At 51.4% G+C, this 16,653-nt stretch overlaps 1 protein-coding gene across 2 annotated transcripts in view; it reads right to left on the bottom strand.

Annotated features, from left to right (window-relative positions):
- Positions 1-728: 728 nt before the first annotated feature.
- Positions 729-16,653, bottom strand: part of HIP1 (huntingtin interacting protein 1) — a 163,853-nt gene continuing 147,928 nt past the window's right edge. For both annotated transcript variants that reach the window (XM_021086314.2, XM_085016808.1), the window contains exons 23-32: positions 16,053-16,163; positions 14,044-14,102; positions 13,566-13,659; positions 11,260-11,360; positions 10,870-10,975; positions 9,745-9,868; positions 8,883-8,944; positions 5,714-5,822; positions 4,510-4,591; positions 729-4,126 (exon numbers count right to left, since the gene is read on the bottom strand). In XM_021086314.2, coding sequence (XP_020941973.2) covers positions 4,539-4,591; positions 5,714-5,822; positions 8,883-8,944; positions 9,745-9,868; positions 10,870-10,975; positions 11,260-11,360; positions 13,566-13,659; positions 14,044-14,102; positions 16,053-16,163 — 819 coding nt within the window. In that variant the 3' untranslated portion in view covers positions 729-4,126; positions 4,510-4,538. The remainder of the gene's footprint in view (positions 4,127-4,509; positions 4,592-5,713; positions 5,823-8,882; positions 8,945-9,744; positions 9,869-10,869; positions 10,976-11,259; positions 11,361-13,565; positions 13,660-14,043; positions 14,103-16,052; positions 16,164-16,653) is intronic.

Here is a 16,653-nt window from a genome sequence, read left to right as displayed (position 1 = left end):
ATGCAGCCGGCCCCATTCTGTCAGCTCCCTCTGCAAATCCTCTGGTAGCTGTGACTGGCTTGCTCTGAATCCTCTTGTGATTGGCAGCTTCTGGCTCTGAGCAGAATTTGTTCCATGCAATTTTAAGGTGGCAGATTATTTTTACATCTTTAGGGTGGAGAATGGACTATTCATAACTCAAGATCCCAGATTTTTTTTTTTTTTAGGGCCATATGGACGTTCTCAGGCTGGGTGTCGAATTGGAGCTGCAGCTGCCAGCCTACACCATAGCCACAGCAACGCCAGATCTGAGCCACATCTTCAACCTATGTTGTAGCGCACGGCAATGCCAGATTCTTTAACCCACTGAATGACGCCAGGGATTGTACCCGCATCTTCATGGATATTAGTCGGATCCTTAACCCGCTGAGCCACAATGGGAACTCTGAGATCCCAGATTATATGCAGAGACCTGTCCTTCTGGATAAATTCTACTAGTATATTGGACACTTAGCCACTGTCTGATTTTTCCCAAGGAAAAAAAGAACGTACAGAGGAAAGAAAAGGTCTATGGGGTGCTTTAAAGTATCAAAGGAAATGTGAAAACTTGTACACTTTGGAAAATGTCCTATTTTTAAGACCTATTCCCAGGAGTGCAGAGCTAAGTGGATTCAGTGAACCCCAGCTTTTCACTGGAACCCCAGACTTCAAAACCACTTTGGTTGGTCAGTTATCACTGCTAGTCTCCATTGCCAGGTTGAAATATTTATTGAAAAATTGAAAACACAGATGCAATGTATTATACAAAGGAAAGTCTTAATACCATAATAAAAGTACTGTTGGAAGGAAACAAAGCCAGTGGCTACCTGCCCTGGGAAGGTAGGCACTCAGTGAAAAATGAAACCCATTTATAGGAACTATTCTAATGGCAAATTGGGGGAAAAGGTTAAAAACAGAAGAAAAACAAACCCGATCCCATCCCTGCAAACCTAAAAGTGGAAGTTTGTTGTAAGTTTGAGACACCTGTGTCATCACCAAGATTTATCTGAACCCCCTCGGTTTGTCCCTATGAGTAGTTATCAGCTTAATTTAGGGCCTTCAAACCTGAGGTAGTTGAGGGGCACCTGAAAGACATGTCTGGAAATCACCTACTCTCAGAATCGGACCCAACGATGTTTGACCAATTGTTTCGCGTTGCGTTGCTTTGGCTCCTGGGGCGAGAGGCTGAGTTTTCACTGTATTTGGTCTGGACCTGGGAGACTAGAGCAGCAGAGAGCTGGCCCAGTTCGCTGTGTGGATGGCTGGCAGGCCCGAGGTGGTGGTTTTCTACGTGACAGGCAGTGTGGTCTCTGAAGGACCAAGGATGGCAGAGAGGGCCAAGCCGGACTGGGTGCGAGGCCAATGCTAGGACGGAAGGCTTTCGTTGGCGGGATTTCCAGAGATTTGGAGAGGTGATAGAAGGTAGCAAGAACTTTGCCACTTAATAACAACCAGGGCTAAGTGGAGCCAGGAGACCCTGCTAGACTAGGAAGCTGGCCGGACAGCTCCTTGGTGAGAGGCTGAAGCGAATCACCCAGACTGAATGCCATGCACTCAACCCCCTATGGTACCTGGTGTAAACCCTGCCGTCTGACCAAGAAAGGATGCTCCGAACATTTGGGTTTTCCAGCCACTGGGTTAAGGGCTCAAATTCAGGTGGGATCCTAGGGGTCCTGATATAGGCAGCAGGATCACCAAGAGTCTAAATTAGAGTCTCATTTAAACTCCTTGCTCAGATATACATAACCCCATAGAGGCAGGTCTTCCTATTTTGTGTCCCCTTACTCTATATATATATATACTCATATCCTACTCTAGAGGTTATCAGACTCTGTATGACACAATAAAAATAATGGATACGGCTGTATTTCGACCTCTCGTCAACCCCAAGCCATCATTTTGTTGTCCTGCCTTGCTATGTACAACTCACTGGCACTGACCCATGAGACTGCACTCACCAGTGATGTGCAGTGACTAATTTCAAAGGCTGTGAGGTTCATTTTTGGCCTTGGGATGTGATTCTGGTTTTAATCAAGAAGGTATTTCACACCCAGGATAACACTCATTTTCAGAAGAGCCGAGGTGGAACATGTTGCTTGTGGCTGGAGAATGGATGAGCTTCTACATGATTCTGGCAGTTAATTATACTAATTCTGACAACTGTTTCCTTGAGTGAGACTGAATCAGCCTATGCTCCTGTGGAAGTGCCTTCTTAATCATTTTATTACTCCAAGTAAGCCAGGGAAGGTTTTTCAAAATACCGTGGTTTCTTTGTACAGGGAGTGTTCACTCTGAACTGGTCCGACAGAGTAGATTCCACCCCCCAGTAATTTGGGAGCACAGAGGTCTGAATGGCTGAGATTCTGGAAGTGAGGACCAGCCACCTTTGGAAATGTTTACCCACGCCGAGAGCAAGCCAACTGGCTTAATCGGCACAACAGGGCCAGGATGCTACTACAAGCTATCCCTCTGAACCGTGGATGCAAAAACGCTGAGCACAAACAAGTATTAAACATTAAGACCGGTCAGTTTCTATCCCTGTCGTCTCTCTGGCCCAGTATGGAGATCACACTCGGAGTCTCGTAATCTGAACTAATGGAGCAGATTGGGGGGCGGGGTGTTCCTTAGAAAATGCACAGAGAGGGAGTTGGGGGGTGGATTTAGGAAGGAGGGGGAATTGTGATTCACAGTGATCAAACAGGAGTCTCACGACCTGTCACGTAGCAACCCTCAGCCATGTTCCTTGGGGACAGGTCCTGGGAAGTGCTAGTCTGCTACTACCTAGGAGCTGCTACAGATAAGGAAGGAAGACGTTGTGTGTCCAAGATCGGAAGGGCACTTAAATGCTGGGTCCGCCTGGAGGTGAGGACGGGCTGGCCGGCTGCCTGTCTCCAGACACTGTCCCTGCCTCCTCTGTCCTCATCCTGTCCACAGGGCATCGAGGGCCCGGGACGTGCAGCTGGAAGAGGGCAGAGCCAGTGGTCCCCCTCTCTCGTTCTCCCTGACTCGGATGCTCTGTCTGAGGAACGTTCTGGCTTCGAGATCCACACTGGTAAACAGATCGGGATGGCATCTTGGCCTCGTTTCCGATTCTTGAAGACGGATGTACTCGGGCAGCGACGCAAGGCTTGCCAGAGCAGCACCTGAAATCCCGATTGCTCCAAGCGTCTCTTTGTCGGCTGCTGCTGAATGGAGGTTAGTAATAAATATTCAAGGTACCAAACCAAGCCCAGGGTTCTCTCCTGCCGGGAGCAAGTCTGCCTGATCTTCTGGGTCTGTGGATTAGGTAGGACGTGGGACTCTCTTCTTCGGATTCAAGAAGATGCCAAGACGGGCATTTGGAGAAAGGACTTGGAAACCTGTCACGTGCTCCTCTTAGGGCCCTGCCTGGGTCTGAAGGGAGTGCCAACTTGACGTGGCATGGAAGAGTCCTTCTGGAGGAAGAGGCATGGCTACTCTCACCAGCTCCATTCCAGCAGGTGGCACGCTTCTGCAGCCAGGGTCACAGGGTCACAGGTGGTCTCCTGAAGACCTGGGCTGCACGCGCCCTTCCTCTTCCTCTCTGCAGCCCCTCACTTGTGAAGGGGAGCAGAGGCTTTCAGCTGGGCTCCAGCGTTAGGAAGGAAAGGCACTCGCTCTCCTTCTGCCTTTGGAGGAGAGCTGTGGCCCGCCCGACCCCGGGGAGTGGCCTCGGTGGACCCACACTCGCTCAGCAGGATGCTCAGCGTGGGGGCCGACGGGGAGCACCACGGCGAAGCCTGGGCAGCACCATCGCTGTGCACTGCTGTGGTCAGGGGCCCCTGACAGCTCAGGGCTTCAGGGGTGTTCCCCTGGGAGAGTTGGCTATACGAGTGAAATGCGGAAAAAAAAACAAAAAAACAAAAACCAACCAACCAACCAAAAAAAAAAAACACCACCAACCAACCACCATAAGAAGCAGTGGGAATCCATGGAACTGCCAAAAGAGGGGGAGCACTGCCTTGACATTCTCAGCCAGGACACTCCTGCCGTTCTTCCACCTCTGCGCAGACTCAGGGTCATGTCCTGGTTTGGAATCCACCAGCCCTCCAATGCTCACAAGTTTGTGCAAATGATGAAACGGAAAAGACTGAGAAGGAAGCAAAAGAAAATGCAATGAGATCTTCCCTTTGTAGCTCAACAGCAGGAACAAGCCCCTCCGACAAGGACACCAATTGTTTGGGGGTAAAACACCCGGCAGGATGGAGAGGGAGGTCCTCTCTGTCTGGGTGGCCCTGGTCCCCCTCCTCTCGGGGGCCAGGTGGAGTGGGGGAGTCAAAGAACATGGATCTCGGGCTCGCACACAGCGGATGTCCCTGGGCAGGGGGTCTTTGGATGGTCAGGCAGGTCCTGGGCACCAGGTGGGATGGGGAGAATGGTGTGGACTTCCGGGGTCTGGTCCATGCCTGGGGGATCGCTCCCTCTCTCTCTCACACACACACACACACACACAGATGGGCAACAAGGATTTACACTCTGACGTGTGCGGCGTCGCCGTGGCTCTATTCTTTCTCTGTGACTGCTTCTTGCAGCGTAGGTGGTGATGCTTCTGTTCCTAAAAGACGACAGTCACTTAGGTTTCATAGTGGTTTCGTTTTATGCATTCATCTAACTAACAAAAACAGGAGCTCCCATTGTGGCTCAGCAGGTGAAGAACCGGACATAGTGTCCATGAAGATGTAGGTTTGATCCCTGGCCTTGCTCAGTGGGTTAAGGACCTGGTGTTGCCACAGGCTGTGGCATACATCACAGGTGCAGCTGGGATCCGGTGTTGCCGTGGCTGTGGTGTAGGCCGGCAGCTGCAGCTCTGCCTTTGGCCCCGAGCCCAGGACTTCCATGTGCTGTAGGCATGACTATAACCAAACTAAACCAAACCAGCCTCTGAATGGGCTTGAAAGTACATTCTAATCATAACCATCTATTTCCAGGGCCAGTGTCTATGAATGACTAGCAGGCATCTGTGGTGGGTTCCCAGAGTCAGTGAGCCCAGCGAGAATCACAGTCTGGATTGAGATCAAGTTGGCCACTTTGAACGTGCAGGGAAGCAGTCCCTGGAGACACTGGGTGACTGAGTCTCTGGGCTGATGGGCTGAACCTTCCACCACACCAGTTTCTAGCTCCTGACCTTCTCCTTTGCTGGCCCCAGGCACCCAGAAGCTTGTCATTCACTCACCCTGTCTGCTGGACCTTCACAACCACGATTCAATTCATTTACTACCCAACTCCATGCTGGCCTGAGACTCAACCTGGAGAGAACACCTGGCTAGCAGGGCCTTTCCGTCAGTCCCCTAGGCAACGTGTAGGTCTTTCTTTTTTGGTTTGGGCTCATGGCCTGTGAAATTCCCAGGCCAGGGAGCAAACCTGAGCCAGAGCAGCAACCTGAGCCACTGCAGTGACAACGCTGGATCCTTAACCTGCTGTGTCACGAGGGAACGCCTGATGTCTAGGTCTTGAAAGGCAACCACAAAAGCCTTTTCTTCACCACCACCATCTACCCTGGTTTGGAGCTTACGGGTTGTTGACCACCAAAGAGAAACATGCTCTGGGAAGAGAGGAGGAGGAATTTCCTGGTCCTGCTCTGTCAGGGGTGGGGTGGGGGTGGGGGTGTCCCCTCATCACACGCCATCCCCCCCCCCCCCCCCGCCCGAGGGCTGTACTGGTCCTCAGCCAGGCTCACCTTCCTCCCAGCCCTCGGCGACCCCAGCGAGCTCGTAGTGCTTTTTCCGAAGCTCTCCCAGTTTCTGACGCTCCTTCTGCAGTTCGTTTTCTAGCTCTAGCACCCGAACCTGTGGGGAAAGTGGCCTTTCCTTGGAGCAGGGATCTGAGGATGGTCTCTTCCGACCCAATCCCTTTCCTCCATGGTCCAGACCCCTTCTTCCACGTGAGCCACACTGTCTCCATCGCTTACCCAGCCCTCAGCGTCACCTTTGGCGCCGCTCTCATTTCTCCAGCCTTCCGTCTATCTCAGCGGCCCTCATGTTTTCTCACTGGAGAAATCCCCTACTGGGATTGAATGATGCTTTCCAGCCCAAAGGCCTGAATGGGAGGAGGGCTTATCTTATGTCTCCCTGATAAATCACTAAAACATACTACTCAGCTCTGAAAAAAGGAAGGAAGGAAGAGAGGGAGGGAGGAAGGAAGACGTCTAGCTATTTGCAACCACATGGATGGATCTAGAGAGTATTAGGCTAAATGAGGTCAGTCCGAGAAAGACAGAGTATGACCACACTTATATGTGGCATCTAAAAAATAAAATAAAATGAAAAGAGACTCAGATATAGAGAACCAACAGGTGGTTGCCAGCACGGAGGGTGGGTGAACGAGGTGAAGGGGATTAAGAAGTACAAACCTCCAGTTATAAAATAAATAAGTCCCGAGGATGTAATACAGAGCCGAAGGAACAAGGTCGGTGTCAGTGTCATAACTTTCTCTGGGGACAGATGGTTACTAGGCTTATATGATCACTTCACAATGTATGCACATGTCACGTCACTGTGCGCTGTATCAGAAACTAACACAGTACTGGCTGCCACCGCGGGGGCGGGTCCCGAGACGAGGCTGGAGAAACAGGCGAGGAGCATTTCACCTGCACCCGCGGGTCAGGGAGAGAGGCTGGGTTCCTCTAAGCGCAAAGGGAGGCCAGCGGAAGAGGGTAAGCAGAGAAGCCAATGCTGTCATTTGCATTTTACGACGACCCAGAGGATGAATGCCACAAACGGGCAGAGTGAAAGCGACCAGACCCAGGAAGGTGGTTGGTTCCCTTTTTGGTTTGTTTTTAAATTTTTATATCATGGAAAATACAAAACACATTCAGAAGGATGGAGACAGATACAGTGACCCCCATCACATGCTTTTCATGTTGTTCCACCCATGACCAACTCGTGGCCAGACCCGTCTCAGCAATGCTCTTTTCCTGTTCTCTCTGCTAATTTTGAAATGTCTATTTGCATCCATTACAGCGAAGCCACTTCTGCGGTAGCTTAGGAGCGAGACAGTGAGACGTGGCTGGTTTAGACTAGGTTAGGGATATGGAAAAGAGTGGGAAGGTTAAGGCTACGTTTTATTTTTATTTATTTATTTTTTGGTCTTTTTTTGCTATTTCTTGGGCCACTCCCGCGGCATATGGAGGTTCCCAGGCTAGGGGTCTAATTGGAGCCATAGCCACCGGCCTACGCCAGAGCCACAGCAATGCGGGATCCGAGCCGCGTCTGCAACCTACACCACAGCTCACGGCAACACCGGATCGTCAACCCACTGAGCAAGGGCAGGGACCGAACCCGCAACCTCATGCTTCTTAGTCAGAGTTGTTAACCACTGCGCCACGACGGGAACTCCAAGGCTACGTTTTAGAGAGTTAGGGCTGACAGGACTTGCTGGTGGGTTGGGTGTGGAGGGAAAGAGGAACCCAGCATGATGCCTAGGTTCCGGGCTCAGCACCCAGGTGGCTGGCAGTGGTGCCACTTACTAGATGGAGGAACAGATCTGGGTGAGAGGGAAACCAAGAGACATGTTTCCGACCTATTGAGTCTGGATGCCCATATATATATATATATATTTTGTCTTTTTGCCTTTTCTTGGGCCGCTCCCGTGGCATATGGAGGTTCCCAGGCTAGGGGTCTAATCAGAGCTGTAGCCGCTGGCCTACACCAGAGCCACAGCAAGGCGGGATCCAAGCCATGTCTGCAACCTACACCACAGCTCACAGCAACGCCAGATCCTTAACCCACTGAGCAAGGCCAGGGATCGAACCTGCAACCTCATGGTTCCTAGTCGGTTTCGTTAACCACTGCACCAGGACAGGAACTCCTGGATGCCCATATTTATTGGGCATGAAGTAGAGACATCCAGCAGGCAGTGGGACAAATACAGAACTCAAGGAGGAGAATTGGAGGATGTGGGCTGGAAGAAGGATTCGGTATTTATCAGCATATAGATGGTCTTTAAAATCAAGAGGGACAGGAGTTCCTGTCGCAACACAGCAGAAACAGATCTGACTAGGGACCATGGGGTTGCGGGTTCGATCCCTGGCCTCGTTCAGTGGGTTGGGGATCTGGCATTGTTGTGAGCTGTGGTGTTGGTTGCACATGCAGCTCGGATCTGGCGTTGTTGTGCCTGTGGTGTAGGCCAGCAGCTGGGGCTCTGATTCGACCCCTAGCCTGGGAACCTCCATATGCTGTGGGTGCAGCACCCCCCCCACCAAAAAAAAAGTCAAGAGGGACAGGATGAGGCCAGTAAGCAGAAGCATGAAGCGAGAGGAGACCTGGGCCCGATCCCACTTCTTTCAGTGTCTACATGGAAATCTGGACACGTGACTTCTAAAACTGCTGAGTGATCCATCTATAACCCATCTAGATTTCAACGTCTCAATCAGACTTCATCCCATCCTAGAACAAGGATGCCGGGTATTTTCCAGGATCCTACTGATTCCTATTTCTGCATGACATACCTTTATTCATACTGCAAAATGGCATTGCCTCTGAGGGGTTAACAGTGAACGGATTAAAAAAAAAATCGAATAACTAAAGGTCATATACAAATAATTCATATTGAAAGTTTAAAAATTGTCGCTAATAAGACTATTAAGTACCAGCTTATGGTCTGCTAGGGGATAAGCTGGCACCATCTAGAGGGACCCAGTCCAAGACTGGCAGGTGGGGGGTGAGATGCTAATCTTTACTCATCACCTCTCTGCACCTCCACTGATTCTTCCAGTGTCACTCAGGTTCATTCTTGGGGTAACAGGGACATCTGTGTTCATTTCCTCCGTGAATCTCTCTGGCTTCTCCCCATGGGAATAATGTTTGGGGTCAGGGTCATAGGCAACTGAGTCTGATCAGACTTCCTACCTGAGAATCCATCTCCTGGCGTTTGATCTGGGTCAGCGTCATGCTTGAGAAGTCCATGTTGTCTGCAAGGATGGAAACAGGAGGGTCTTAGTGAATAACACCCCAGCTGCCTCTAACCTGGGGTGAGAGGCAGCCGGTGTCAAAGCTCTGCTGAACTGATCGGTTTGACATTTACCAACATGGGAGTGAACAGAAGTGAGGGATGGAGAGGAGAGAAGACAGTGACAGGGTCAGACACCTGCCTCCGGATGGACAGTCAGGCCTGTGGAGTCATGTCTTTGAACTCAGGGAACTAGCTAAGGCCTGTGCCTACAGGGCTATAAAGAGCATGCTTAGGTGGTGACTCGACTTAGGAGAAAATAAGTTTGCAAGATGACAAAGAAGAGAGAATTTGGAACTAGAACTGTAGGGAAGTGGGACCGTAGAGAAGAATGTAAAGAGGAGGAGTTCCCGTCGTGGTGCAGCGGAAACAAATCCGACTGGGGACCATGAGGTTGCGGGTTCGATCCCTGGCCTTGCTCAGTGGGTTAAGGATCCAGCGTTGTGTAGGTCACAGACACAGCTCGGATCCCGCGTTGCTGTGGCTGTGGTATAGGCCAGTGGCTGTAGCTCCAATTCGACCCCTAGCCTGTGAACCTCCATATGTCGCGGGTGCAACCCTAAAAAGACCAGAAAACACACACACACAAACCCACTGTGCAGTTCCCTGGTGGCTCAGCGGGTTAAGGATCTGTGTTGCAACTGCTGTGGTGCAGATTTGATCCCTGGCCTGGGAACTTCCACATGCTGTGGGTGTGGCAAAAAAAAAAAAAAAAAAGGAGAAGAAAAAAAGGATAAAAAAATGTTGCTTTTGAAAGGCTACCTGTGTCTTCGATCTGTAATTTCCCAGAAACGGTTGAGGCCACAACTGCGGCGGTGGCCTGGTTCACACCCCGAGAGGCCTGCTGCAGCTGGGCCAGGTTTGGGCTGTCCTTATCAGCTTTCACCTGCCAGGACCAAGCAGATTTAGGGTCACACAACACAGAAAAGCAAGGACAGAATCAAATCGTTGGCCTGATGGGTCTTGACAAATACATGGGCTCTGCTGGGGTCACCGATCAACTTCTCAAAAATCATTGCCTGGGGGGTCAGCTCCTGGCATCTCTAATATCAAAAATCCTCCCTGGCTCCTTTGCTTAGTGGTCTGGAGCTCTAGTTTTATCGCTTATTTTGATAAACTGTCCCCAGGGTGGAAACCAATTAGGGACAACAGACAAGGACAGTAAGAGAAGCGGCCCAGGGTGCTGTTGGCACCGAGCTCTGATAGGAGTGGGTGGGACAATGGTCCAAACTGGAGGTTCCTGAGGACAGGCAGACATTGGTTGTGGAACCTCAGAGCTGAGCCAGGTGCCCAGCTTTCCCAGCCGGCATTTTCCTTGTGTGAGCTCGCCTTGAAGGTATGAGGGCTAATCAGAGGTTAGCATGGCTGGGATCCTTCAAGGCCACTTGCAATAAATATGAGGAGGCTGAAGCGTTCCCGCTGTGGCTCAGCAGGTTCAGAACACAACATAGTGTCCATGAGCATGAGGGTTTGATCCCTGGCCTTGCTCAGTGGGTTAAGGATCTGGCGATGCTGCGAGCTGTGGTGTAGGTGGCAGACATGGCTTGCATCCTGTGTTGCCATGGCTATGATGTCAGCTCAGCTGCAGCTCTGATTCGACCCCTAGCCCATGAATATCAATATGTTGCAGATGTGGCCCTTAAAAAAAAAAAAAAAAAAATGAGGAAGCCAAGGCGTGCACGTGGAGAGCCGAGTAGAGGGCGCCCTGCTGAAAGGCTTTTAGAGGAAGGCAGTGCAGGACCCTTGAGAAGCAGAATTTCAATTTGGGACTCAACCTCCTTGGATGCTGGATAAATCATCCATTCTTGGGGGCAATGCCACACTCCAGGTGTATTTTCTAACCTAGCCAGACCTTACAGCATCTGGGGCGCGAAACACCGGTCCTACCTTGGAGGCGGCCACCAGCTGGGCTGTGCTGGCGGCAATTTCACGCGAACACACCATCAGCTCCTCGAATTTCCCTCTGCCTTGGACCACCAGATCGGCTGCATCCCTGACAGTCAGGAGAGGACCCGACGGGTTAGGAAATTGATGGCTGCCACCCCTTACGACCTCACCTTTAGCCCATTCCCATCACCTGGGCGGACAGGGAGCACGGCCTCCTGCCCCATCCCTGGGCTGCCCCAGGAGACCCAGGCTCCCTTAGACATTTTCAGTCCTGCTGACTTGGCAACAGTTTCTAGGGGGGCAGGTTTCCCCCCTTAGTTATTCTCTCGAGGCCGGGAGTCAGTGGAACGGGGGTGGAGGTGAGGAGCCCCGGGAGTAACAGGTACTTACACCATGACAGTGGCTCCCCAGCCCACGGCTTTGGAGGCTGAGATAAGTCCTTCCGTCCATCGAGAATTCTTGGCATAAAACTCTTTAGGGGATGCTGTACCCTAGGGACGTGAAAAATAATAATAGCTATGGTTTCTTCCATGCCTACTATGTGCCAGGTGCTTTTATACATGTGATCCCACGCCGTCTTCATAGCAACCCCGAGAGGGAAGCATTATTATTCCTGTTTTTATAGATGAGGAAACTCAGATTCAGAGAGGCAAAAATATTTTTCCTCAGGACGTGCTGGAAACACATCCTAGGCTTTTCTGACTCCAAAGTCTCCAGCATTTCCATTACATCCCACTATCTCCGCACTGCATACAAAGGAATATACCTATACAACTTATGGTCTGAGGGGAGTCTAGCTGCTCTCTATGATTTGCCAAAAGAGGACAGTAAGTATTCAGTGAGTGATTAAAAAAAGAATTTCTGGAGTTCCCGTGTGTCTCAGTGGGTTAAGGGTCTGGTGTCGTCACTATGGTGGCACAACTTCAATCCCAGGCCTGGGACTATCGCCAAGCATCGAGGGTGGGCACTCCCACCCCCATTTTTTTTTAATTAAAAAATGTTTAAATTTAGTTAATTTTTTTTAATTAAAAAAAATGTCTGAGGGGTAGAGGGAAGGGGGATTGGAGGAAGGTTGTCCAAAGGTACAAATTTCTAGTTGTAAGATCAGTAAGTCCCAGGGACGTCAGGTATAACATGATAATGATCACTGCTGTATGTTACAGATGAAAGCAGTTGAGAGAGTAAATCCCAAGAGTTCATTGTCTTTTTGCCTTTTCTAGGGCCGCTCCCTCGGCACATGGAGGTTCCCAGGCTAGGGGTCTAATCGGAGCTGTAGCCGCTGGCCTATGCCAGAGCCACAGCAACGCGGGATCCGAGCCACGTCTGCAACCTACACCACAGCTCACGGCAATGCCGGATCCTTAACCCACTGAGCAAGGGCAGGGATCGAACTCGCAACCTCATGATTCCTAGTCGGATTCGCTAACCACTGAGCCACGACGGGAACTCCCCAAGAGTTCTTATCACAAGGAAATTTATTATTGCTAGTTTTAAAACTGTGTATCTATATGGGACGATGGGTGTTCACTTACGGTGATAATCACTTCATATGCGGAAGTCAAACCACTATGCTGTACACCTTGAACTTGTACAGCACGACATGTCAATTATACGTCAGTAAAACTAAAAGAAAAAATAACTCCTACTTGGAACTTTAAAATGCCTGTATGCACTGGAAGTGCCCAACAGCCTGAGGATCTAGTTACTCCATGCTCAGCCTCTCTATCTGGGGGGGGCAGGAAACATCGCTTCTGAGATGGATAAGAAGCACCACCAAAGCAGGTATGGCTCTTTTTGGCTGTGCCCACGGCTTACAAAATTTCCCAGGGCAGGAATCAAACCTTGAAAAAGCAGTGACCTGAGCCACAAGAGTGACAATGATGGATCCTTCACTCCCAGGCCACCAGGGAGCTCCCTGGCTTCATCCCCTCCCCTTTTTTTTGGTCTTTTGAGGGCCCCACCCACGGCATATGGAGGCTCCCAGGATAGGGATCAAATTGTAGCTGCAGCTGCAGCCACAGGAACACAGGATCTGAGCTGCATCCACAACCTACACTGCAGCTTGTGGCAACACCAGATCCTTAACCCACGAAGCGAGGCCAGCGATCAAACCCACATCCTCATGGATATGGCTAGGTTCTGTAGCTGGAGAGCCACAATGGGAACTCCCTTGGCCTCATTCTTCGCAGGACTGTTTCCAGGTGCCTAACCTGCTCCCTGGACTTTTGTCCCTTGAGCTGCAGCTGCACGTGGGGGTGGGAAAAAAAGAAAAGAAGATGACAGATCTCCCTCAGGGGGCAGCGGGTTTGATCCCTGGCCTGGAACTTCCATACCCTGCAGGTGTGCCCTCCTACCCTCCCCCCAAAAAAGAAAAAAGATGATGTCAGCAAAGGCGTGAGAAAACTGAAGTGACGATGTTGACAAGAGATGGTGGCAGAGTCTGAATCGCTGTGACTGGCCTCTGCTGAAAAGGCACGGCGGAGCCCATGTGGAAGATCAGGCCCTGGCTGGTGCTTCTGATGTGCCTGGCAGTGCCCCAGGTTCTTCCTGTGCCATTTGCTAACGTCCACGAGAGTGGCTGCTGGACACACACGGCCGGACAGCAGCGCACCGAGGCCCTTACTGACTCAGCTTCTCAGTGAGCTGGGAATCGGTAACCAATGTCCGCTCTGCCCGGGGCCCCGGCCCACGCTTACCCGGCCACTCTCCACGATCTCTCTCTGGAGCTCCTTCGAGGCCACGATCAGGACCTGAATAGCCTGCATGAGGCTGGTACAGGAACCGAGGATCCTGCAGAAAGCAACAACCGCCCAAGTCAGGAGCACAGAACAGAGACCAACAGCAACGGGCAACACTGTTTTCTTCTCTCCTGTTCACAGGCAACCTTGGGATGGGAAAGGCGGCAGGGAGTATCCTGGAGGTGATGCTCTGAGGGAAAGGGGCGAGCGAGGAGACCCGCGTATGTTCTTCGCGAGGAGTAGTGAAATGGTGACTCTTAGGCTCTCTTTCTCCTATCACACAACAGTGATGTGTTGGCTGTCGTTAACACTGACACTGACAAGTCCACAGACTCAGCCCTTCCCCGAGGGGCTACGTTCTACTCTCATCAGCACAAGCCAGTGCAGGAGAGACAGGTCCTGACCACCTACATGCCGCCCTGCTGCTCAGACTGACCTTTCGTTCACCTCCAGTTTGACTCCTGTGTCTCCAGCTCGGGATTTGCTGAGCATCTCCTGTTAAAAAAGCAGAGGGAGTTCCTGTTGTGGCTCAGTGGTAACCAATCCAACTAAGACCCGTGAGGATGTGGGTTTCACCCCTGGCCTTGCTCAGTGGGTTAAGGATCCGGCGTTGCCGTGAGCTGTGGTATAGGTTGTAGACGTGGCTCGGATCCCGTGTTGCTGTGGCTGTGGTGTAGGCTGATGGCTGAAGCTCTGATTTGACCCTCAGCCTGGGAACGTCCATGTGCCATGGGTGTGGCCCTAAAAAGCAAAAAAATAAAAAAATAAAAAAAGCAGAGGATGGGAGTTCCCATTGTGGCTCAGTGGGTTAAGAACCTGAGTGGTGGAGTTCCCGTCGTGGTGCAGTGGTTAACGAATCCGACTAGGAACCATGAGGTTGCGGGTTCGGTCCCTGCCCTTGCTCAGTGGGTTAACGATCCGGCGTTGCCGTGAGCTGTGGTGTAGGTTGCAGATGCGGCTCGGATCCCGCGTTGCTGTGGCTCTGGCGTAGGCTGGTGGCTACAGCTCCGATTCAACCCGTAGCCTGGGAACCTCCATATGCCGTGGGAGCGGCCCAAGAAATAGCAACAACAACAACAACAACAACAACAACAACAAAAAAAAAAAAAAAAAAAAAAAAAAAGAACCTGAGTGGTATCCATGAGGATGCAGGTTTGATCTGTGACCTCGATCAATAGGTTAAGGATCCAGTGTTGCCACAAGCTGAGGCATAGGTTGCTGATGTGGCTCAGATCTGGCGTGGCTGTGGCTGTGGCGTAGCCTGGGAACTTCCGCATGATGCAGGTGCAGCCAAAAGAAACGAAGAAGAAAAAAAAGAAAAAGCAGCAGCAGAGGAGCTCCTGCTGTGACACAACGGGATTAGCAGTGTCTTGGGAGTGCTGAGACATGGGTTCGATCCCTGGCTTGGCACAGTGTGTTAAGGATCTGGCATTGCCTCGGCTGTGGCTCAGATATGATCCCTGGCCTAGGAGCTCCATAAGCCATGGGGTGGCAAAGAAAAAAAAAAAAAAAAAAAAAGCAGCAGCAGTTTCTCAAGATGTCATAGGTACTGAGAACCCACTGATGTCTTTGTGACACTTTGGGTCCAACATCCTGCAGTAACTAAGAAACGTAAAAGTGTCCATCCATGTCCTGTGAGAATCAGGAAAAGAACCCAGACCCTCATCTATTCAGTGGGAGGCCATTGGCGCTAGAATCTGTGTCTTGACATTCTGGCACCTGGGCTGACATGCACGCAACTCTGAGAGCTAGGCCACCGTGCCAACAGGGGCAGCTGGAACCAGGTCCTTAAGGCAGGTACCCACACCAAGGCAGGTGCCTGAGTCTTCCACCAAAGGAGTAATATGTGACCTTTTCAATAAATGTCCACTCAGCATGCACTCAGCTTCCCCCCCGAGACGATAGTTACCGTGGACTTACTGCGTGCCTGGCACTGAGGCGTGTGTGTGTTAACTCACTGAATCCTCACAACACCCTCCGAGGAAGGTACGGTGACTGTCACCGTCATAGAGAAATGCAATCTGGGAGTTCCCTGGTGGCCTAGTGGGTTAAGGATCTGGTGTTATCATGGCTGTGATGTGGGTTCAATCCCTGGCCTGGGAACTTCTGCAAGCTGTGGCCAAAAAAGAAAAAAAAAAGAAAAGAAATGGAATGGAATCTGAATCTTAGGTTAACGTAACTTATTGGAGGTCACACAACTAGCAAGCTGTCAATCTGGAACTTGAAAAAATGAAGGCCTGACATCAAAGTGTGTGGTCCTTGAAGAAAGCGCTCACCTTCCTTTGGTTCCATTTTCTGTACCTCAGAGACCCCAGGGAGTTAGGGTTTTGGTTTGTTTAGAGGGAGCGCTGCAGACTCCACGAGGGACACGGCTATGTCCAGCGGGCAGCGCTGGCGAAGGGGAGCTGCTAAATCAGCCCCGTAGGCGACCCCGCAGGCGCATACCTCGATTCTGGCCGTGGCGGTTTCAATGGCAGCAGAAGTGGCAGCCAGCTCCTTGTCCACCAGGTCCCCCAGCTCCTCCTGTTTGATGTCCAGGCCTCTGGGCAGGAGCTCCTGTGAACAGCATCACAGAGACTGAAAGGACCCTGTGACCTCTGCCCGATCCTCCCTGGTGGACCCATAGTCCTCACAAGACCGCAGAAGGTTTGGGGAAGCCGCTGCCCCACCACGGAACACGCCAAGCGGCGGAGGGGCGGCGGGGTCACGGGCCACCCAGGGGACTGTCTATCACGTGAGCTCTGCCACGGCAGGCTCCGCCCACCCCTGCTCTCCCAGAACCCACCCCCTTCTAGAAGCCCCGCCCCACGAGGCCCTTCAGTCGCACGTGGCCTCTCAGGCCCCGACCCCACCCCTGTGCGATGCTGGTTACATCTGTTGCTAGGAGCTGCTTCTGAGAACATCTTGGATGATGGCTTCCAACCAGACGGTCTGCCCCTTATTTAACCTTGTTCCAGAGCAACTGCAGGAGGCAGTTACTACGCATGTCCCACAGGTGGGACAGCAAGGCTCAGAGAGGTCAAATGTCTTGACCACAGTTACTGCT

Source organism: Sus scrofa, chromosome 3 (assembly GCF_054392235.1).
Source record: "Sus scrofa isolate SSC_HxYL_T2T_F1_AM1 chromosome 3, Sscrofa_HxYL_maternal_Yorkshire_Landrace_v2.0, whole genome shotgun sequence".
Lineage (NCBI taxonomy): Eukaryota > Metazoa > Chordata > Mammalia > Artiodactyla > Suidae > Sus > Sus scrofa.
Note: the sequence above shows the minus strand (reverse complement) of the source record. Positions and strands in the feature narration are given on the sequence as shown.